General features: G+C 39.7%; 1 protein-coding gene across 2 annotated transcripts; it reads left to right on the forward strand.

The window, feature by feature from the left end:
- The first annotated feature begins 2,958 nt into the window (after positions 1–2,958).
- Positions 2,959–22,167, forward strand: SPDL1 (spindle apparatus coiled-coil protein 1). 2 transcript variants are annotated; one of them, XM_024576991.4, is made up of 12 exons: positions 2,959–3,127; positions 7,240–7,420; positions 9,317–9,493; positions 10,687–10,881; positions 11,460–11,609; positions 11,709–11,807; positions 11,888–11,998; positions 14,275–14,415; positions 16,423–16,526; positions 17,110–17,297; positions 19,887–20,217; positions 21,614–22,167. In XM_024576991.4, the coding sequence occupies exons 2-12, from the start codon at positions 7,262–7,264 to the stop codon at positions 21,759–21,761; spliced, it is 1,803 nt and encodes a 600-aa protein (XP_024432759.1). In that variant the 5' UTR covers positions 2,959–3,127; positions 7,240–7,261; the 3' UTR covers positions 21,762–22,167. The 2 variants fall into 2 exon arrangements, with proteins under 2 accessions (XP_024432759.1, XP_053783284.1); XM_053927309.1 differs by having other exon boundaries at positions 21,619–21,723.
- Positions 22,168–22,264: the final 97 nt, after the last annotated feature.

Genomic DNA, 22,264 nt, shown 5'->3' on the forward strand with positions numbered 1-22,264 from the left:
TTGCAAAAATTAAACTGTTTAGAGATAACTCAAGCTTTGAGAGGAGCTTCATGTAGGGTCCAAACAGCACAGCCAGAACTCTTTTCTTCCTGTCTATTTATCAGCTCTGCTTTTATTTCAAGCAGAATTAAGTTTCTCGGACCCAAGATGGCAGCTGGCAACTCTGGGCTGAGAAGTTTAAGTACAGAAGGGGTTAACAGAATCCATTTTCCCAGCAGTCCTAGTGAATACCTTATTTCATTACATTGCCTTGGATTCAGTCACACACACATCTCTGAACTAATTACTATAGCCAGAGTGATGGGATACTCTAAAGCGGAATGGTAGGATCCATTTTAAACAATCCACATAGCTGAAAATGGAGGGAAAGATGAATTGCCCAAAGAATAATCACAATGCTCCTGGCAGAAAAAGGAGGGAATTGATGCTGGGAATTTAACCAATAAAGGTGCACAATATTGGAATGATGCACCTCTGAGGATGGTATCTATTCAGGGTGAAAGGAGCAGAGCAGTAGGGCTCAAGAAAAGTTGAATCTGGTGCTCTACACAGCAGGGCCAGGAGAGACTGCAGACTGGGCTGTCATTGTCATTAGATCCTTGTTCTCTGCCTGTTCCATGAATTAGTACAGTCACTAAAGCCCTGCACATAGTGTCCCCTCCCCCCACCCCTTCCTTCTCCTTCTTCTTCCTCCCCCCACCCCCACCAACCCATCTCTTTTTCTTGATCCCTGCCATTCTCCAGGTTTCACAACCTTGAATATAACTTCAAACACTTCATCTCCTGGCCCATCCTATGAATCAGGAAACTTTGTAAATTAATTCAGTTCTTCCTTGAAAATGTTGTGTCTTAGAGTCCTGGGCTTGTTCTTGCTTGGCCTCAAAAAGACTAGCTTGGAGTTTTACTTCATAATATGAAGGGACAAGAATGTCTAAGCCATTCTCCGAGTAGGGCTTATTGTTTGGTAAATGCCCCTTCCACTAAATTCTAAGTTCCCTGAAGATTATTAGAGGCTATTCACCTGTGGCACCAAAACCAAACTTTATCAGGTCATGTCAAAACATACACAGCTTTCAGTATAATGCAACGCTATTTCTTATAACCAGAACAGTCACAGTTAACGGTCACAGTGAAGAAATGATGGCCAGTTTACAATATCAGTCTATCCCAGTTTTGAACAGCTATAATATTAGGAATTGTATCGGGGTGTATGTGGTGTTGTTTTATAGCATCCACATTCCCTAGCTCTGCTTGGTGAACCCACCATTCTATGTAAAGAGGCAAAATCACATCTCTCGTTATAGAAATTGATAATGACACATACATGTTTTATCCCCGATCTTTGACATTTAGGGCACGGTACGTGGACCTCGTCTGGGCTTGCAGACCTGCAGCTGGCACTGTGGATCTTGGTTTCATAGCCTAATTGCTTGTTTGTCCTTTTTTATGTTTCGGTTACTTTTTTATTTTTCAATTACATTTGACATTCAATATTGTATTCATTGCAGGCTTACAGTGAACCCTAGGCAATTTATCCCAACAAGCAGAGACATCTAGAATTCATCTCGTCTGTGACATCTAGTGTCCAGTGGTGGCAGTGGCTGCACGCCCTGCAGACAGTTCCTAAAGAAGGACCCGAGTTATGATATGGGTAGCTTCTATGATTTTGCTTATTACCCTTCGGTGCAACCAGTCAGCCCCGCTCAGTGCTTTATGATGTGGCCTGGCTCAATCACAAATAGAAGTCTGCAAAGGAAACTGAGAAGAGGAAAGTGAGGAGGGTGAGGCACCCCAAAACCTAGAGAGAAACTCAAGGAGAGCAATCAACTCTGTCAAATGTCAAGAGAGACTCAAAAACACGACGTCATCCGTGAAACGGTAGCTAGGATTCAGAAGTACTCATTTAATATTGGCTACTATTATTTCTCATTACTTAAATTTCTGAATGATGGATAGGCATCAGGTTTACAAAACATAAATTCGTTAGACACACACCCAAGAGCTTGGATTCCAGCAGCAGAATGTCGTGTCAGTTCAAATTCTGATTCTACCACTGGGCCAAGACATTTTTCCTCTTGGGGCTTTATTTTCCTCTGCAGAAAAAGAGGATAATAGTACCCTCTCACAAAGCTATCTGAGGGCCTACAAATTTTGCCATGTATAAAGCACTCCGGTGTATAATACACACCCATGTTTTTGGCCCAAACTTTCAGGAAAAAATCTTTCATTTTTAAATTTAATTATTTATTTATATTTAGAAACAAAACCTATTATCTTATACCACGTATTAGTTTGCATATGGATATCGTCATTAACGCCTAAGCATAAATAAATTAAAAACATTTATATAGATATGTAATTGGTACTACCCATGTATAATGCGCATCCTTATTTTTCCCCCTCAAAAATTTGGGCAAGAAGTGCATTAGGCAAAATATGGTGAATGGGATAATCCACGCAAACTTTAGCACTCTACTGGCACATGGGGAGGGCTCAAGTGTTAACGCCATTATAATAACTATCAGTGTGTCCTTTAAAGGTACCTGTGATTTTGTCCTATGATGCTTTTAGGCACTGTCACACTGATTCGGATTTCTGGAACCACGTAATACTGGGTACCAGAGGTGAGGACCCTCAGCGCACACACTGGCCAACGCGCTGGTGAGTGTATCAAGCCGGCATATCACAAAATTACCCACTGCCTCACCTTCTAGTGACAGTCTCTCCAGAAAGTACTGTCGCTTAAAAAAAAAAAAAAAAAGCCCGCAACTACAAGCTGACACCTGGGAGACACCCAGAACACCCATTCCGGGTACACCTGACGAGACGAGCAGCGCCTACCACCAGCCCTCAGCTATCCGCCTGCACCTGCGCAGTCTCAGCACTTGGGCGGGGCACTCAGAGAGACGCGCAATTTTTTCTCCTACTTGAGGCTTCGGCGGAACCTCTCGTGAGAAGTGCGTGTTCTCGCGAGAACGGCATTCAAAAAGCCCTGGCGCTTACCCGAGAGCTCCCGAGTGAGAACTCTGAAGTCTCTGTGCTAAGTTGAGGTGCCCTCCCGAAACTGGGCTCGGTGAACTCTCAGCACGAGCCGCCTCCGGCTGCAGCGAGGAAAGGAGTGATAGAGGTAGGGGCAGAGGGCCTGGAAGAAGTGCGTGTGGAGAGGAGCGGTGGGGAGCGGCGCAGGGAGGGCTTCTGGCGGGGAGAGAGGACCTAAGGAAACCTGGGACCCGGGTCTCGGCCGAGGCCTTTAGCCAGAACAGCTGCTTCTGCGGACCCCTGAGTTCTTGTACACCGGGTTCTGAGTCGGTTTCAGTTTTCTGTTGGGCCACCTCGCCTCCCCGCTCCGCCCCGCCCCCCGGGGATTCTGCATGAAAATTGAAAGCCTGGTTGGTTGCCTGGGCCTCCGAAGGTTAACACACTAGGTCTGCACGGTCCAGTATGAGAAATGCTACAAATGTCCAATACACAGTGTATTTCGAAGACTACACAAAAGAGGAATATTTTGTTAATAATTTTACAATGATTATGTATTGAAATGATAATATTTGGGATGTATTGGATTACGTGACATTCAAATGAATGTCAGTGGTATTTACCTTTTTTGATGTGTCTTGTTGAAAATTAAAAACCACCTATGTATCTCACATTGTATTTTTGTTGAACAGCGCTGCCACATAACGCTGCATGTGGGATTCTGCCCAAGTTGTTTTTCACCCATTGGCTGGTTTAATCTTTTTAATACTCTCTTAGGTAGTGTCCTTATTTTATGGATGACAAAACAAGACATTAAATAAGTTGTCCAAATACTACTCAGCCATAACAACAGTATGGTGGTTACCAGAAGGAAGGGGGTGAAGTGGGCGGAGTAAAGGGTGATGGAGGCCAAACCTATGGTGACGGAAGATGATTGGATTTTGGGTGGTGGGGACGCAGCGCAATATACAGCTCATGTGTCATAGAAATGTACCCTTGAAAGCCTCACCCCAGTAAAAGGGAAAAAGTAAACTAGTTGTCCAAGTTCGGTAAGAACTGGGCAGCCTGATCCCCACAGCTCCCCATCTCCTAAATGCTTTGCGCACACTGTTTCTGAGGGGCAGAACAGAAGGATGGTTAGGGGCACCGGGCTGTGGAGCTGGGCCCTCGATCCCATAGCTCATAGCCCCTTAGTAGCTGATAACCTTTGGGCAAGTTACTTAACCTTTCTGTGCCTCACTTTGCACATGTGTAAATGGGGGAGATACCTTATTTTTCACGGCGCAGTCGAGTATTAAATAAGATAATGTATGCAAAGCATCAAGCCCAATATCTGGCACATATTAGCTGTAGTTATTATTCAACTCTGGCTACCTCTCTTTGCAGAAGGGTAAATTAACTCTTATTCCTTAGACCTCTGCAGAAGAGTCACTTCCTCAGGGAAATCTCTCTTGTCCGGATTCTCTCCTATCTTGCCCAACCCAATACATAGATTGGGACATTTCCCCTGTTAGCACGATACAGCTCCATTAACACGATATAGCTCTCCCTGTTGCACTTAATCACACTTGTAACTTTACAGTTCAGTTATCAGATTTAATGTTGGTCCACTCCTAGACTGTAAGATTCAAGAAGGCAGGACATTTGTCTAGTTTGGGGGTCACCACTGTGTTCTCAGCAATAGCACAGTACTTGACACATAATAGGAATTCCAACAAATCCTTTGAACACATGAGAGCTAATTTTTGGCTTCTTTGGACATTATGGCTGGGATGGCTGGGATATCTGGACGCTAGCTCTGTTTTCTCTTTGGTAAATGCTGATAACTCAGGCCCATCATGAAAATTAAATGGGATAATGCATTTGAAGTACTGTGCCTGGCAAATGGTAAATCCTCAACAAGTATAAACTATGTTAACTATAAAATATAGCAGCTGACCCCATCATGTACCAGCTTTGGAAAGGTCTTGCATTTTAGAGCAGTAACTGCCAGCCTTGAATAATGTAGGATATCTTTTTTTTTTTCTCTTCCAAAGCCCTCCTCTTTTATCTTCAGTCTCAGTTAAAGACCTGCTTCCTAATTCACAGATAAATTTAGTTAGAAGGGCACTATATCTCCCTGCTTATTGATGTACCTATAAACTTTGCTTTCCTTTACTTTAGATGAAATATTCATGCTTCCGTCTAAAATCAGCTCCTGTACGTTCCACCTCATCCTCTTTATTCATCGCTCCAGCAGTTCTCCATGTCTTCTATATCATCCGCTTTTCTTCTCTCCTGGATCCATCCCATGGCATACAAGCATACTGTTCATCTTTTCTTAAAATTTTTTATTTTAATAATTTTTCCTAATGTTTTTTGGTCTTAAAAAATGAAACAAAATATATTCAATTCTACTTCCCCTCCAGCTACTACCCCATTTATCTGCTGTATTGGGCAGCAAAACTGTACCTGCTGTCTCCTGTTCTTCTGCCATTCTTTGTCTGGCTCGTTCCAGTCTGGCTTTTGCCCCCATCTTTCCACAGGAACTGCTCAAAGGGTCACGACAACCTCCGTGAATTCAACTCCAAGGCCAGTTCTCAGTTCTTACTGTATTTGACTTAGCATTTGGTACAGTTGATCACATGTACCTCCTGAATACACTTTTGTTTATCGACTTGGTGGGCAAGACATGCTCTTGGTTTTATTGTTACCTTACTGGTCATGCCTGAGTATACTTGTCTTCTTTCCTATCTCTTATCAGGGCTCCTTCCTTGACCTGTGTTTGATACCAAGGCTCAAGGATTTACGCTAATGACTCCCAAATTTATAAATTCAGCCCAGACCCCTCTCCTACTCATGTAGCCAACTGTTTACTTGGCATATTTCATGTCCAACACTTGAGCCCTGATTTTCTTTCCAAAACAATCTTTACTCGCAGTTTTCGATGCCTCAGCTGATGGCAAATCCATTCTAGTTGCTCAGGCAGAAACCTTGGAGGCATTTTTGACTTCTCTCTTGTCACACATCTCACATTTCATTTGTCTGAAAATCATGTTGACTTTACCTTCAAAGGTAAATGCAGAAATATATGCAGAATTTGACCATTTCTCACCTCCCATGCCTCCACCCTGGTGTGAGCAATCACCTCACTTGCTCTTCCTGCATCCAACTTGCTACTCTCCAAACTGTCAGAAGTCACAGGAGGGCCTCCTCCCACTCCAATACTTATTTTAAGTTCATCCTAGTAACAATACCCTCTTGTAAATTCCCTTGTCCTGTTCTTTTTTTTATTTCTACTTTCTAATTATTTATTGCATTCTAATTAATTGTTTTGTTATCTTTTTCCCATTGGAAGGTAAGCTTCATGAAAGAAGAGGGGGGTTTTTGGTTTGTGGTTTTTGGTCGTGGTTGTTTTTTGGTTCATTTGACCTCTGATATATCTGAAGTGCTCAGAATGGAGCCCAGCATATAAGTCATTCAAGAAATATTTGCCTCATTGACTGCAGGCATTGGGGAGCACCTTAAAAATGGCATGTTGCTCTTTGAAGGCAAAGCTGAGTTTGAGTCTGGCCTGAAAGGCCTGACACTGATTTGGAAAGGATGTTGACTAAGGCTGAGTTAAAGTTGCAGGGGTTTCTATATGTATTTAAGTCCTTGCTAAAAATCTAAAATGACAGCAGTGCTCTTTACGTGCTGTGAGCGTGGTTGCTGTTTTGTGGGCCCTCTTATGGATAAGTAGGAAAACACTAGTGAGTCTGTTTTCGATGAAGTATATTTAATGTGGCAAATCTAACTTGTACAGGAAGTTAAAACTGTTGTGAAAAGCTGTGGACACCATAGTTCTTAACTTCAGTCAGTGCTGCCTTTTTATGTTAAGTAGCAGTCCCGCTGCTATAAAGTTTGTTGGTTTCTTTCATTCTTCTCTTACCTCGTTCACTATATAATGATATAATTAGGAGACCCACCCTACCTTAGCACTAAAGGAAACTTAGCACAGAACAACTAAACAGTTTCCTTATATGCATTTCTTAGAAGCGAAATTGAATGTATTCACCTTGTTTTGTTCTTGTTGATTTGGTCTCCAATCAAGTAATAAAATCGCCAGACATTTCTTAGAAAAAGAATGTAAATGTGACCACTTAAAAGTCGGGAAGAAAATCTTTAATACTGTGTTTTTATATGGCAGTGGTATTGAAATATATATGTAAATATATATTAATTGATATCATTATATGGTGTTTTTTGTTTAAGCTTAAGTGCTTTTATTTTCTCTATTTACAGTAGAGAAAAAGAGAAAAACGTTATGGAGGCAGATATCATCACAGATCTTCGGTGCAAGCTCAGAGAGGTTGAAGAAGAACGGCTGAAAGCCGCGCAGTACGGCTTACAGCTGGTGGAGAGCCAGAATGAACTGCAGGCCCAGCTAGATAACTGCCGTAATGAAATAATGGCCATAACTGAGGTGGGACTCCAGACTCCTCTGTCTATAAGCGTGTGCTTAGTTATTGAAGATTTGTGCTGTCTAGCAACTATTATTAATATTGTTTGTATTCTTTACTGAAGAATTTAGATCTGCTTCCCAGCCAGCTCCCTCCCCAATAAAGAGGGAGAAACTGGATGAATTCCTGATGTGCCTTCTGACCCAGGGTGTTCTGAGTTTGGAAAATCCAGTTATGATTGCTCTCTTCACCACATGTTCGATTTTAGATCTTGTTTTGCCTGCACTCTTCCTAGGTGACCTCACTTGCATCATAGCCTTAGATAACATCTAAATGCTCCATGACACTATACCAAGTCCTCAGCTCTCCACTAAAGTCTGGACTGTATATTCAATTGCCCGCTAATGGACATCTCAAACCTAGTATAAACTGAAGAGTTGATTCTCTGCCCACTAACCAAACATTCTGTTGCCATTTTCTTTAGCTTCTTTACTAAATGTATAACATTCATCCAGTTGCTTGAGCCAGAATTGTAGTGGTTTTACTCACTGTCTTTTTTCCCCTTCTTTTCTGTATTTAATCCATTAGTAAGCTCTAAGAACTTGACCTACAAAACACTCATTTATGTTAACACCACTCTGGTGCAGATCACCGTCCTCTCCCTAGACCACTATTGCAGCCTTCTAACCAGGTGGCCTGCTTCCCTTGTTTCATTCATTCCTTGTGCACAGCAGCCAACCGGTCATTGAAGAATACACAAAGATCATATCACAGCCCGCTAAAAACATATACTGGCTTCACATTACATTACCACAAAATCCAAGCTCCTTACCTGGGTTTGCAGATACCTGTGTGATCTGAACCCTGCCAAACTTCCCTCTCATCTTAAGCTACTTTCCCTTGGTCTTAGCTCTGCGAGTCCTGCCTTGTGGGCTTTGCATGAACTGTTGCCTCTGTCTAATTGGTTTGTACCCCACCTTCAGGGATGGAGTTCTCAGCCGTCCTGTGTCTGTCAGATGTCACCTCAGCAGAGAGTCCTTCCCCTGACTGTGTTGTAAAGCTGCATTATTCACTCTCTTAATCCTCTGCAGTGCTAATTATATCCCAATTAAAAGTACCACGAGAGAGGGCATTTTTCAGCCTTGTTCACTGTTGTGTCCCCAGTGTCTGGCACACATTATTAAAAGAATGAATAAATCAGTTTTATTTAGTAAGTGCTCAGTAACGTGTAAATTTGATCTCAGAATTTATATATATAGCAGGTAAATAACTAAGGGCAACTCTTATTTTTTAATTTTTCTTTTTATTTAATCTAATTTTATCTGATTTTTTAAAACTTGTTGAAAGAGTTGGAACTGATACCCCTTTTGTCTTTAAACTTTCTTGTCAGTAAGCAAAACTCATGTTAAGCATTCCTTTTGTCCACGCTGTGTTCATTCAGGGAGTCATTTGTGAGTGTTTCTTAAGTGACTTTATTCTGAATAAGGGCTGACTTCATATTTCACTTTACCCCTGGTCCGCTGTTACTTCATTTTGTTCAGAACTATAAGTATAGCATATCATGATTAAACTAAGTAATTCTCACTAGGAAAATTTAAGTGCTATTAATTTTTTTTCTAGCAGAGATTACTTGACACATTGACATACCATAGTACACTTTTTACTTCCTCGACAAGGTATAGAAGTAATTACTGTATCACTAGAATGTACTTGAATGTAGTCTCAAATTACCCCTCAGGGGGGTTTAAATTTTTTAGACCAATTAGCTACAAAATTATTCCAGATTTGACACGCGATTGTTACTTAGAAAGCAGCAAATATATAAAGCAGGAATGAAGTAGTTGGAGGTGAGAACTGCTTATATGTGCTGGCTTTAAGTTTTTCTTATGCAATTGAATTGTAATTGAATCTGCTTTCAGAGTTATGAACAAGAAAAATATACTCTTCAGAGAGAAGTTGAGCTCAAGAGTCGAATGTTAGAAAGTTTGAGCTCGGAATGTGAAGCTATAAAACAAGATCAAAACATGCACCTGGCGAAACTGGAAGAACAACTGAGCAGAACCCATGGACAGGAAGTGAATGAACTAAAAAATAAGGTTTGGATATCTATGTATTTCAGAACAAAAATGTTCCCTGCTTATGCAGCAATCTCTAAACTTTAGGTGATGAAGATTTTCTTAGCACCCTCTATGCAAAAGAGCTGAGAGCAAGAGCTCTATCATCTTAATGTGAGGAGTGGAAACACTGGGAAACACGAGTTTACCTAAGGAACTTGTTTAAATAGCATTCCACTAATTAAATACAATAATTTAATTTTAGTAACTGGATATTTTCAGTTTTGCTGATGTTCTCAAATCACTTGGGCCCAAAATTTGGAACTTTATTTGTCATCTTTCACTTATTTCTCACATAAGTTCTAAGAATTTGACCTACACACCATCCATACACTCTGGTTCAGACCACTGTGGTTTCTCTCCTAGACTTGGGGATAGCCCACTTCTGTCACTGGTGTTTGTACCACTGATCCCTCACACAGCAGCCAAAGGTGTCAGGAATGCAGACCTACCTGGCTACTACGGTGGACTGTTTGTATGCTTACAACAAGAGATGTCACTGTTTACAAAGATGCCTAACCTTGGCCAAAAACGAAACTCTGACAGTCTCGTCATGCAGTAAGTTTGAGTCAGTCAGTGATGGTTTCAGGAAGATGGCCACATTTCTGCGTAAATCATTTAGTTGAAATTTTATTTCACGTTATGAAAATAGAAAAGGGAAAACAAATCAAGCTAAGAGGCTATTTTATAAATAGAAAATAATTATCGGGGTGTATCCTAAGAATGTTGAAACCCTATTGAAGGTCATTCAGTAGAGATGATCATTGTAACCCTGAACCACACACAAAAGCTTTTCATTGACACCAGAAACCACTGAGTGAATGCTAGGCGTGGTGCTAAAGTTGTGCCTGTGTGATCTCAGCTGAGGGCTGTGATGGTGGGTAAGATCATGCACCAGCATTACATACGAGGAGTGACTCTGAGACAGGTTAGACCTAGGCCTGGCCCTAAAGCTTTGTCCTTCTGCTGTCAGCTCGTTTGAAAGCTATATATGTTAGTTTTCCAAGATGTGGAACTGTGACATTTTATAAAGAGTTGTTAAATAGTTTTGTTCAGGGCGACTGTCTTCCAAAATAGTTATCCCGCAGATACCAGGACAAGTTGTACAACTGTGTGTTCTGATGACCTTCACTTACCTTTTAACTAACAAGGCTGTCAATTGTTTTAAACTTTAGTTAGAGAAACTGAAAGCAGAATTAGATGAAGCTAGGCTTAGTGAAAAGCAGCTGAAGCACAAAGTCGATCATCAGAAGGAACTCCTGTCTCATAAGTCAGAGGAAATGCGGGTGATGTCTGAACGTGCACACGAAACCACGTCTTCAGAGGTGCTAGCCCTGCAGACGGAACTGACAGAAATGGAGAGCGTGAAGGTAATTGTTACGGCATATGTGTCCTCAGGTTTTCTTTCTTTTTTCTTGCATACTTTTCCATGTTTTTGTGATAATCCTCATGAACTAGTTTTAAGGCTGAATTATTTTTTGGACTAACTGTGATCTAACTGAAAGAATGTTTTCCAGAGTTTTTAAGTAGATTACTTCATGCATAATAAAGCTTTATTTACATGATTATGTAAGGCAGACTTTAGATTAATGAAACCTCTGCATAAATTTAGAAACACTCCAGTTCTAGTTTGTAACATTAAAAAATAGCCCAATATAAAGTGTTCCCTTGGAAGTTGATGTGCATATGAATGTACTTTTTTTCACTGCAGGCTAGGGTTAGTTAAAAATTAAAGCCTTCAGTTTATAGGAAAGAAAGACAGTCTCTAGAGCCTTATATTTTGTCCCCTACTGAAAAATTTAGTAATTTTTTTTATTTTATTATGCACCTTAACACTTTAACTAGTTTTTCAGTTTTCAGGTATGAATCATTGCTGATAGATAAACTGAGAAGCAGCTAAATAAAGGGTTATTCAAGAGTTTCCTCTTTTTCAATTTCTGTTGAATAGACCACCCTCCAAGAAGACGTGAATGAACTGCAGTACAGACAAGAACAACTGGAACTTCTTAATTCCAATTTAATGCGCCAAGTCGACCGGCTCACGGAAGAGAAAGAGGAGCGAGAGAAAGAGGCGGTTTCTTACTACAGTGCCTTAGAGGTGTTATGATTGCAGTAACATCATCTTTTCCAACTTGTAAAAAGTTGTTTTCTTGCTAGTCTGACCTCTATTGGCTGAATTGTTTTCTTCTGAATTTAGAAAACACGACTAGCAAATCAAGATCTTCAAGTGCAATTAGACCAAGCCCTCCAGCAAGCCTTGGACCCCAGCAGTAAAGGCAACTCCTTGTTTGCAGAGGTACTTACAGACATTCTGTTGATTAAACTGGCATTTCACTTAATTAATTCCAGCATAATTAATCATGTTAATATTCTCAGGTGGAAGATCGAAGGGCAGCAATGGAACGTCAACTTATCAGTATGAAAGTCAAGTATCAGTCACTAAAGAAGCAAAATGCATTTAACAGAGAACAGATGCAGAGAATGAAGGTATAGAATCATCACCCTCGAAGGCTTACTACGCCTATTTTCTATCAGCATTACATGCATAGATATATCAAAGAAAGCATCTTTTCCTTCAAGGAATGTACTTAAAAAATTATTTCTAGATCTGCATGGTTTTGGAAAATCAGTATTTTAAAATTGAGCAAAAGATCCATTTACATTTTTAAAAATCCTATAGTAAAGATTTAGTTGTATATTTAGTATCCATTGATTTTCTTTTTTTAATTGTCACCCAAGGACATGCCCATTGATTTAGCAGGGAGGGGAGGGAGGGAGACAAACATTGATCAGTTGCCTCCAATACGCACCTTGAACAGGGATAGAAGCTGCAACATAGGTATGTGTGCTGACTGGGAATCACACCTGTGACCTTTCCGTGCGTGGAATAATGCTCCAACCAACTGAGCCACACCAGCAAGGGCTGATTGATTTTTTTAAATGGTTACTCAGTAGCTTTGCCAGATAGGTATAAATCTGTCTCTGTGGAGTGGGAGAAAAAGAAATTTTTTTTTTCCTTGCTGTGGGCTTGGTGTCTTTCTGAGCATAGCCCACTTCAGCTAAAACTAGCTCTCATTATTCTTCAGTTCTCCCCCAAAAGCTTATATAAAGGGTAACATTTGTATTTCCTTTCCTTGTAATTTCTCAAGTCAAGTACATAGGCCCTTTACATTTTAAGGGTTTGTTGGTCATCATTTTAGTCAGATAGATGGTAACAAAAAAACATGTGGAAGTTGGAAGGATTTCTGTGTTACACCAGCCTGATCTCTGATCTGTTGTGCCTCACTCTCAAAGTCTGGAAGGGTTCCTGCTTTTTGTTTAGGATAATGAGATTTACCAAAGAAATAGGAAAGGTCCGCGTTAGATGAACTTGGGATTGATCCCCCTCCTGTTGCTTGCTGGCTGTGGGACTTTGGTCAAGTGTTTTTACTTTTCAGAGCATCGGTCACCTCATCTGTAAAGTAGAGGTGATAGAACCTGCCTCTTAGAATTGTCCTGGAGTTAGATGAAAGCATAGAAAAATGCTTGCACGGTGCTTGGCAAATAAGGAAGTGCTGACTTAATAAACAATAGCTGTGGCTTTTGTTCCTAAGAAGTTTGTGCTGCCTGGTTCACTGAGGCTCTCCCCTTTCTGGGAATGATTTCTTTGTAAATTTTCTCACACTTGCTCTTTGTTTCTTTTAGTATTTGTTGGGCTCCTATGGTATTAATCTCCCAACATTCCCATGAGATCCCAAACTGTCTTGAGACACCAGTAGCATTCTGGATCTTCTTAGGCTGAGTGTGTCAAGTGTCTAGTCTGAAGCAGGAAGAAAAAGTGTATCCTTCAAAATAGTAGAAGTAATATTTCTCTCTTCCTTGTAAGCATACCTGCCCCTCATCATTGTTTGCTTTACTCAAAGCTCTCTTTAAATTAATTGACACTTTTTAGGTCTCCAGAAATTTCTGGAGGCAGAAAGAAATGTTAGGTATAGATTTTAACTAATTTCCTTTTAATTGCTATGCAACTCTAGGTTTAGGTGGAGTCATAATTAGGTGAGTTGATTGCTGCTCTTAAAAAATAAGCGTGCTTACATTGAATATTTCCTTAATATCCTTAGATTGCCTTTACCTTTTGCTTTCCATCTTTGTGCTTTCTGAATGTGAGTAGCTTAATAATTTCCGAACCTAATGCTATTGAAGTTAATTGAAATTTTGGGAAACCCCATCATATCCTAATGAGAGTGCATATGCTGAGCAGAGTATAGCATTTGTCCAGGCTTATTTACCAGTTAAGTGATGTGCTTCCTGAACACAGCCAGGCAGTTCAATTAGTTTCTCAGAAGTACAAATAATTGTTATGGACTTCAGATATCACTCATAAGTCATCAAAAACAAGTCACTAAGCTTATTGATATAAATGTACCCAAGTTACTAGATTATTAGACTAGAAGGAGCTAATTAGCACTGGCTGGTGTGGCTCAGTGGCTTGAGAACTGGCCTGCAAATTGAAAGGTCACCAGTTTGATTCCCAGTCAGGGCACAAGCCTGGGTTGTGGGCCAGGTCCCCAGTTGGGGGTGTGCAAAAGGCAACCAATTGATGTTTCTCTGCCTTTCTCCCTCTCTTTCCCTTTCTCTGAAAATAAATAAATCTTTTTTAAAAAAGAAATAGCTAATTAGTTTAATTTCTAAAATGAATTCAGAGTAATATTATTCCAAAAATATAGTTATCAGAAACTTCCTCTCCCCCACTCAGTTTTATGGGGGGATAATTTTTTTTCCAGTTACAAATCGCCACATTGTTACAAATGAAAGGGTCTCAGACTGAGTTTGAGCAGCAGGAGCGGCTGTTTGCCATGTTGGAGCAGAAGAACGGTGAAATTAAACATCTATTAGGTGAAATTAGAAATCTGGAGAAATTTAAGGTATGTGTAACACCTTTTAAACATGCAGTTAAATTTTGGTTTGAATATCTTAATACATTTAACTTGAATAGGTTCTTTGTTATATAATCACTTACGGTTTCCGTTGAGACCGACCAATATTTAAATTAATTTTCTCTTCGAGTTCCTTTTTGCTTTTTACTGATTTTGCCTGTTGCTTCTGTTTGTAGAGCCAGAGTAAACTAACCTCCCTCAGACTTGTTATTATGTGTAAGTTATAGCTTACAGTGCCCCTGTCTTCACTGTGTAACCCAATGGTTGTCAACGTCTCTTACTTTTGAGTCAGCAGTAGATACACAAACTACTCCTGAGCGTCAGAGAAGTGGGATCATGCATTATGTGCTCCTCTGTTCCTCTCCAACTCGGCGTCCCGGCAGGGGGGGTCGTGTCTCTAGTTGCGTGTCATCAGTGGTCCATTGTTTCCTGGAGCCGTTCCACTCCAGTTTTTAATGGGTACACAGCAGGAGTTTTGTCGCATTGCCCAACATTGTGCGGCAATTGGAATGCATAGAAGGCTTTAATAAACTACTGCTTAAAACATGGTTGAAATAAATTCAGATTCCCACAAAAGCTGTACAGTTATTCCTGTATACCCTTCACCCAGATTCCCCAGTTGTCAGTTTTACCACATTTGCTTTATTACTTTCTCGGTCTCTTTCTGTGTATGTATTTTTTCTTAAAGATTTGAGAGTAAGTTGGACCTCAACAGTAGTGAAGTTCATTCTCTTATATAACCATGGTACGATGATCAAAATCAGAAAATTAACATTGATAAGAATGTTAGTTAAGCTGCCTTATATATTTTACCAGTTACTGCTAATGTCCTTTATAGCAAAACAGAAGTACCCCAAGTGCTGTCCTTTCTGAGGTCCAGTCCATGGTCACACGTTGTATTTAATGTCAAGTCTCTTCAGTGTTTCTTAATCCGAACAATTCCTTAGTCTGTACCCGTCCTGAACTTCCATTTTTTGAAGAGTAAGTTGGTTACTTTGCAGATTATTCCTCATTTTGGATTTGTGTGAAATGAGTAGAATCAGGATATGTGTCTTTTACAGGAATACTACAGGAGTAGCTTTTCGGTCCCAGTGTTTTCCTGGCTACTCTTGCATGTTTGTTTTTATCTATGAATATCTTGTGTAGCTCCAAAGAAGCTTGCTGGTATTTTTTATTAAAATTATTTTAAACTTATAAATTAACTTTGGGAGCATATATATCTTCTCACTGACTAAAGAACTAATTAAAGTTTATAAACGACACATTTTTTAAATGTTAACCTCTTAGGCATATTAAATTGTAGCCAATAGTGTATTATAAAATTTTAAATGTTTGTAACCTTATTTCTTTCTCTAATAAGAACTGTTGAAAGGACGACAATTTTGGTTAAATTTGCAGTGCATCAGTTGGCTGGCTAATGTGGCCCACCAGGGGGCTTAGCGCTATACTTTGAACATTGCAGCTTTAACCAGGAGGTTTTAACCTGCAGTCTTTAAAATTGTTGGCAAGTTTATAAGCACTTTTACACTTTTTTCCCCTAGAGAAGTCATACAGAGATTCCATCAGAATCTCAGAAGAGGGGACTCCAAAAATAAGTAAGGATCTCCACTCTTTCTCATATTTTCCTAATTTATGGCTTTGTCATAAAGGCCAAAACTAAACTTTGTGAGTATGTATTTCTAACATTTTAAAAGGAGAGGGAAACCAGAGGATATAGGTGGTGTTAGGAGCCTCAACTTCGCACAGATCTGGGTTCAGACTCCCTTCTCAGTTTACTTGCCTGTGTCATCTTAGACCCATTTCCGTGTATGTATGAGAGGGATGCTCATTCTTGTATCTAGTGCAGACGGTAAATGAGGTAAGTGTCCGGCGCTTAGCACAGTGCCTGCTATATGATAAACACTCAATAAGTGGTAGTTCGTGTTATTATTAGTAAACATATACTCACCTAATCCATCATTTATTTTAAATAATAAGAGTTGTTGTTTTATTTAGAGTTTATATGAAAGTATGGAATCTAAGCCTTCAGACGACTCTGGGGCTCTGAAAGATACCACCTATTACACAGATTTACTTCAGATAAAGCTCGACAATTCAAAGTAAGTGTGGGCTGGACAGAAAGATGGAGGCTCTTGAGTTGTTTATATAAGTGGTATTAATGCTACACATTTTTGTTTTAATATTGCCAAAAGAAAATTCCAAGAAGGAAAGGCAACAAAAATATCTCTGGGCATTAAGTGAAATTTAGTCAGGATATAGTTAGTGCTGATTATTGAAGAAAAAATGCTTTTAATGAATAGTTAAATGTTTTTATTTCTTTGTGGTTAGCTTTTTAGATTGGTAAATGAAAAGAACTTTATCATAGAAAATGTTCTTACAATCTAAATTTTTCAAGAGTAAATATTCTATAATTTTAAATTCAGAGGAATTTATTTACACATGAATAAACGTGTTTCCCTCCTTTGTCCACGTCCTTTGGAGGATGCACGAGGTTTTTATTTTATTTTAAAATGCCATTGTTAAAGCTTATGTTACTCCTTTGTTACCAAATACCCTAAGAAAATGTAATTTTTTGACTAAGTCCAAATATATAATAAAAGATTTACACTAACAACTACACTTGTTTATATTATGTTATTTTAGTGTTTCTTGGTCCCCCCCCCCATTTTTTTATTAATATAGCAAAGAAAATGAAAGCACTAAAGGTGAATTGTCCATACAACGAATGAAAGCATTATTTGAGAGCCAGCGGGCTCTGGATATTGAGAGAAAACTTTTTGCCAATGAGCGATGCCTCCAGTTTTCCCAAAGTGAGAATATGAAACTGAGAGCTAAAATAGATGAGTTAAAACTGAAGTATGAGCCTGAAGGTGCGTATGTCTCATATATGATGTCTTTGAATCATGGGAAGTTCTGAGAGGTCATACAAATTTTTTTCTTACTGTAGCAAATCTCATTACACACTAATTTGTGGCTAAGTATCTATATTTAGTTAAAACAGATTTACTGCCACAAAATGTAGGAAAATTCAAAGAGACCTGGGTACTAGGTGTGCATGAATATGAATAGGTACTCTTTTTGGTATCTGTGTACTGGAGCCTTGCCATGTGAGACTTTCCCACTGACGATCGCAGCTTCTTGTGTAATACCGGAGTTCAGTTTTGTTGAGGCAGCTGATCTCTGGGAGCGATTTTAGGTAACATTGCTGACAGGAAACCTAAAATAATGGAGACTTAACCAAACAGGCGCTTATTCTTCCCCCCGATGAAAGTCTGGAAGAGGCATCCCAGGACTGGTCAGAGTGTCCAGCGACCTGATTTGGCTTCGTTTGCGTTGCTCCGCAGCATACATCTTGAACGGAATTTAGCCATGGCTCCATCTGCCTACAGCAAAGGTTGAGAAATGCAGTCTTGGTTCTCAGGGTCCGTGTTCCCAACTAAATGCTGGGGATTCTGTTGTTAAGGAAGAACAGTGGGGCGGATATTAGGGAGCAACTGGCAAGCAGAATCACTCAGAGAGAAAATACCCATCTCCCACACTACAGAGAGTGATTTTACTGTATGTAAATTAAGAAAGAAAAGGCCAAAGGTAAAAAAGTCTAAGAATGTGATGGTTCTTATTACAAAAAGAGTGTTTTTACATGTTTTAGGTTATACATTTTCAGCAGTTTTTGCCCCTACACTGTTCACATACCTCAACAATAGTGGGGAGGTTGTTAGCAATAGTAGATGTTTTTAGTTAAAAAGGGTTCTCTCCCTCTCTCATCCTTTTCCTCTTCCCTGATTGGAATAGGCTCTCCTATGACCATTGAAAATTGCCCATTTTGTATTTCAAAGGTTGCTGTCTGCAGGCACACAGCAAAGGGACTGCAGGCAGTGTAGGGAACCTAGGTGATGTGAATTTTAGAGGAGCAGTGAACGAGAAAGGGAAAACAATGACTTTAAAACATCAGGGTAGAGCAGGGAGACCACCCCCACACTCCACCATGGTTTCTCCAACCTCACTAAAGGTTTGATTTTGAAAATGAAAGACACGTTTGTATGAGGATAGGGAAGACATATTAGAGCGATTAATTCAGTGACTGGATATGGACCTGCATAGGGACAGAGTGATGTCACACATGCCACATCAAGCAATGGGGGTTGAAGGCTGTTGGAGTTTTCTGCAGTGAGACATGCTAATATGGTTCAAACTGGGGACGTATCCAGGGTAGAAGTACTCAGGTTTTTAATATACTTTGTAGGTGGGGCTAATAGGCACATATTACCATCTTTAGAGACTGTTCTTTTCATTTCATCCTTACAAAACACAATATCGAGTGAAGTGGGTACTTTTAATTTCCATTTTAAAGATAAAGAAAATCTCTGAGAGAGTAAGTACTTCCCCAAGGCCATCCAGCTGCAAAGTGCTTATATGCCACTACTCAGACCTGGATTCCTTAACTCCTGCTACTGTATCCTTTCTCCTCTCCACACCGAGATCTACAAAGCCCCACGCAGCTTTTACCACAACACCAGCAAAGAACCGTTCAGTGTTCATTGCTAGAGCCAAGTATATTGGGTTACTGAAGAAAAAAATGTACAGCCAGATAACCTTTAATAGACAAAGTTAATGGAATCTATGAAAAAGAAAGATAAAAGACAGAGGCTATATACGAGGCCTGTCCAGAAAGTATCCACAGCTATATGATATGAAAAATAAGAGACATTTATTGAAGAAGATACAAGAAACATTGTACATGGGACAATGATGCTTCAGTCCCCTTCAAAGTGGGCACCTTGGGACCTCACACAGTTCTAATCACCATCAGCTGCCCCAACCTATTTTCCTAAATCTCATTGACAGTCTGAAATCTCTTCCATTTCAAGGGTGATTTTAGTTTTGGGAAAAAACAGAAGTTGCAGGGCACCAAATCTGGACTGTAGCGGGGCTGAGTTACCTGGGTGATTTGATGTTTTGCCAAAAAACTGCATGAGACGTGATGCATGAGCAGGCACATTGTCATGATGAAGCTGCCAATCACCAGTTGCCCATAGCTGCGGCCTTCTGAATCATCTGAATAGTTTCTACAGAGGAATGTTCAAGCTTAACACAAAATTTAATGCAGGTTCATTGCTCTACTCCCTCAGTCATTTTGAGTGCAATAGCCACACAGTACACATGGTCATGCACCAGCGTCTACCAACCCCACTGACTGGTACGGTGAAGTCGTCCTTGTTCCCACATGTGCATTACAGTCCATTCTTGGCTGCCAGGTTACATCAATGTTGTGCTAACCATTTGTTATATTCAGTGGATGGGCGTTTTCCAGACAGACCTTGTAGTTTAATAAGGAGATGACTGGGTTTTAAAAGATTGGTGAAAGAAAAGGAAAAATACATAACTAATTGTACCTGTTTATGTGGATTGTGCCCTTGATTTATTAACTGGATATATTTGTAACGACTTTCTGTTCTCAGAGAAAATGGAAGTGCCCATACTCAAAAAGAGGCGTGAGGTCCTGCCTGTGGATGTAAGAACCCCTAACAATGTGTGTGTCAGCAGTGCTGCTGGGGGGGAGGCCCCTAGCTCACCAGGTCAGGAAGAGGAGGCGCCACCCTGTGCCAGCAACTTAGAAGATAACAACTTGCAGTTAGAAAAGATAGTCTCTGTAAACACACCGGGAGTCACTCTCTCCCCTCGTCAAAGTCTGCCCATGAATATTCAGCCAACGAAGGAAAAGAAATGTGTGAAACTTATAGAAGTTCCAACCATAAGTGCAAGAAGCGGGAACTCCCCCGACTCGCCCAGGTCAGTGTCCTCTTTTATCCACGCAAGCAGCAGGCTTCTCTCCGTCCCGTCTCTGTCGCTGCCTGAACTCGGCTGTTCTTTATCTGGTTTCTCAGTGCCACGTGCAGTGTGAGGTCTTCTGTCTACCTTCAGCATTTTTAACACTTAAAAACACCAAAACAGTTGCGAGGGAAAGGACTTCTGCATAAGGGCGTTATTTTTAAGTTACGCTTTTCTGAATCATGAAATAGAACTGTCACAGTTTAGTACCTCTGAATGTTTTCTTGGTGTGGGTAAGTGTATGGTTTTTGTTGTCCTGGTTCAAGAGCGGTCATGAAGGAAAAATTAACTTATCCCCTACAATGGCTTTCCAGTTGTCTAAGAAATTTCAGCCTTTTGGAGACTGTTAGGTAAAATTTTTTATGTCTTTTGAAATTGTTTATCCTGTTCTTTAAGAATGGGTTTTAATACCTATTTTGACATTTTTGAATATCAAAGGTAAATTTATTTTCATTTTACATCAAAACTTCAAATTTCTAGTTTCTGCATATTTGAACTTGTGACTAGTGTTGAGACGTGTGTCTGTAAGAATTCACGTTTTAAGGATCTTAGCCTTTAAAAAATATAAAATAATAGTCAAAAGGTAAGAGAAAGTGAATGGGAGGGAAATGTCTCTTTACTGTTTATTTTTCTTTAATTATTCTGTTAGTTGAAACTCAGTTTGAGGTTTTTTTTAAATTAAACTCTATTGTGTTTTTTCCATCACCATTTAGTCCCCTTATACCTGCCTCTCCCCAACAATCACCACACTGTTGTCCATGTCCAAGAGTCCTTTTTCCTTTTTACTCAGTCCCTCTATTCCCTAACCTCCCCCCCATCATTCATCCTGCCGTCCATCTATGAGTCTGTTCCCGTTTTCCTTGTTCCGTTTGTTCATTAGATTCCAAATATGAGTGAAATCATACGGTGTATGTCTTAACAGACATCTGTTTATGCAGCCCAGGATCTCGCATTTATTTTTATCTCGCATTTTGCCTTTTGTATGTCATGTTAACATTAAACTAGTGCTGTAACATTATAATTTTTTTGTTAGGTATGCTTATTATGATAAGCATACCTCATATTATGAGGCGCCCTCATTATATTTTAATTCTTTAATTTAGGCTTTCCCATGACTCTTTATCAACCTTAAAGATATTTCTTTAGACATTTAAAAAAGTAAGTCTATTGACATAAAAAGATTTTTTTAGAGAGTCAGTGATTTAGTTTTCTTAATGGTATGGGAGTCAGTTTTTTACCTCATATACATAAAAAAATCACCATGTCTAACTACAGGCCCATTATACTAGAGAATTATCTCTTCTTGCATTTTTCTTTACCACACTTGAATTCAGAGTGGATGCTTTAATGCCTGTAGGTTAGATGCTGAATCAAAGCTTCAAACAGAAGTTAAAGAAGAAAAAGAAACCGCAAGCAAATTGGAAAAGAAAACTTGTAAGAAGTCACACCCTATTCTGTACGTGTCCTCTAAGTCAACTCCAGAGACCCAGTGCCCTCAGCAGTGAAGACTGATCTTTAATCAGAGGAAGGTAGGACTTGCCCAACAGGTGGCTTTGGCGCTTGATTAAGATTGTCTTTATCTGAAGGATACCAGCTTGCAGGTTATTCTTTCCTACTCATTATGCCAAGACCTGGCACGTTCATCCTCTTTGACCAAATGTGCCAAATTCGGTAACGACTCTAACCAGGAGAGTTCTGAAGTGACGATCCTTCACAGAGCTTCTATGTGAATAACTAACAAGTGAAGGAAGGTGTTGTTATAAATCTGTTTGTTGCATTGTGTGTGTATTTTTTAGGTGCTGTTACACACACACAGCCATATGATGCATTGTAACTGGATTTTGTCCGTGTTTATAGCACCTTTGTTCATCTTTGTATGTTTAATTCTAAACTTTCTAAATAAAGATTTTTTTCCTTTAAATGAGTATAGACTTGTCTGTAACTTAATTTCATATATATTCTAGGTTGGTGTATTATATTAGTCTATACCAGTGCTTTTCAACCTTTT

Source organism: Desmodus rotundus, chromosome 6 (assembly GCF_022682495.2).
Source record: "Desmodus rotundus isolate HL8 chromosome 6, HLdesRot8A.1, whole genome shotgun sequence".
In the NCBI taxonomy this organism is placed as follows: Eukaryota; Metazoa; Chordata; class Mammalia; order Chiroptera; family Phyllostomidae; genus Desmodus; species Desmodus rotundus.

Coding starts and splice junctions, on each gene's coding strand:
- SPDL1 (XM_024576991.4), top strand. CDS start 7,262: ATGGAGGCAGATATCATCACAGATCTTCGGTGCAAGCTCAGAGAGGTT. Junction 9,494..10,686: donor TGAATGAACTAAAAAATAAG/GTTTGGATATCT, acceptor TTTAAACTTTAG/TTAGAGAAACTGAAAGCAGA. Junction 11,610..11,708: donor CTTACTACAGTGCCTTAGAG/GTGTTATGATTG, acceptor TTCTGAATTTAG/AAAACACGACTAGCAAATCA.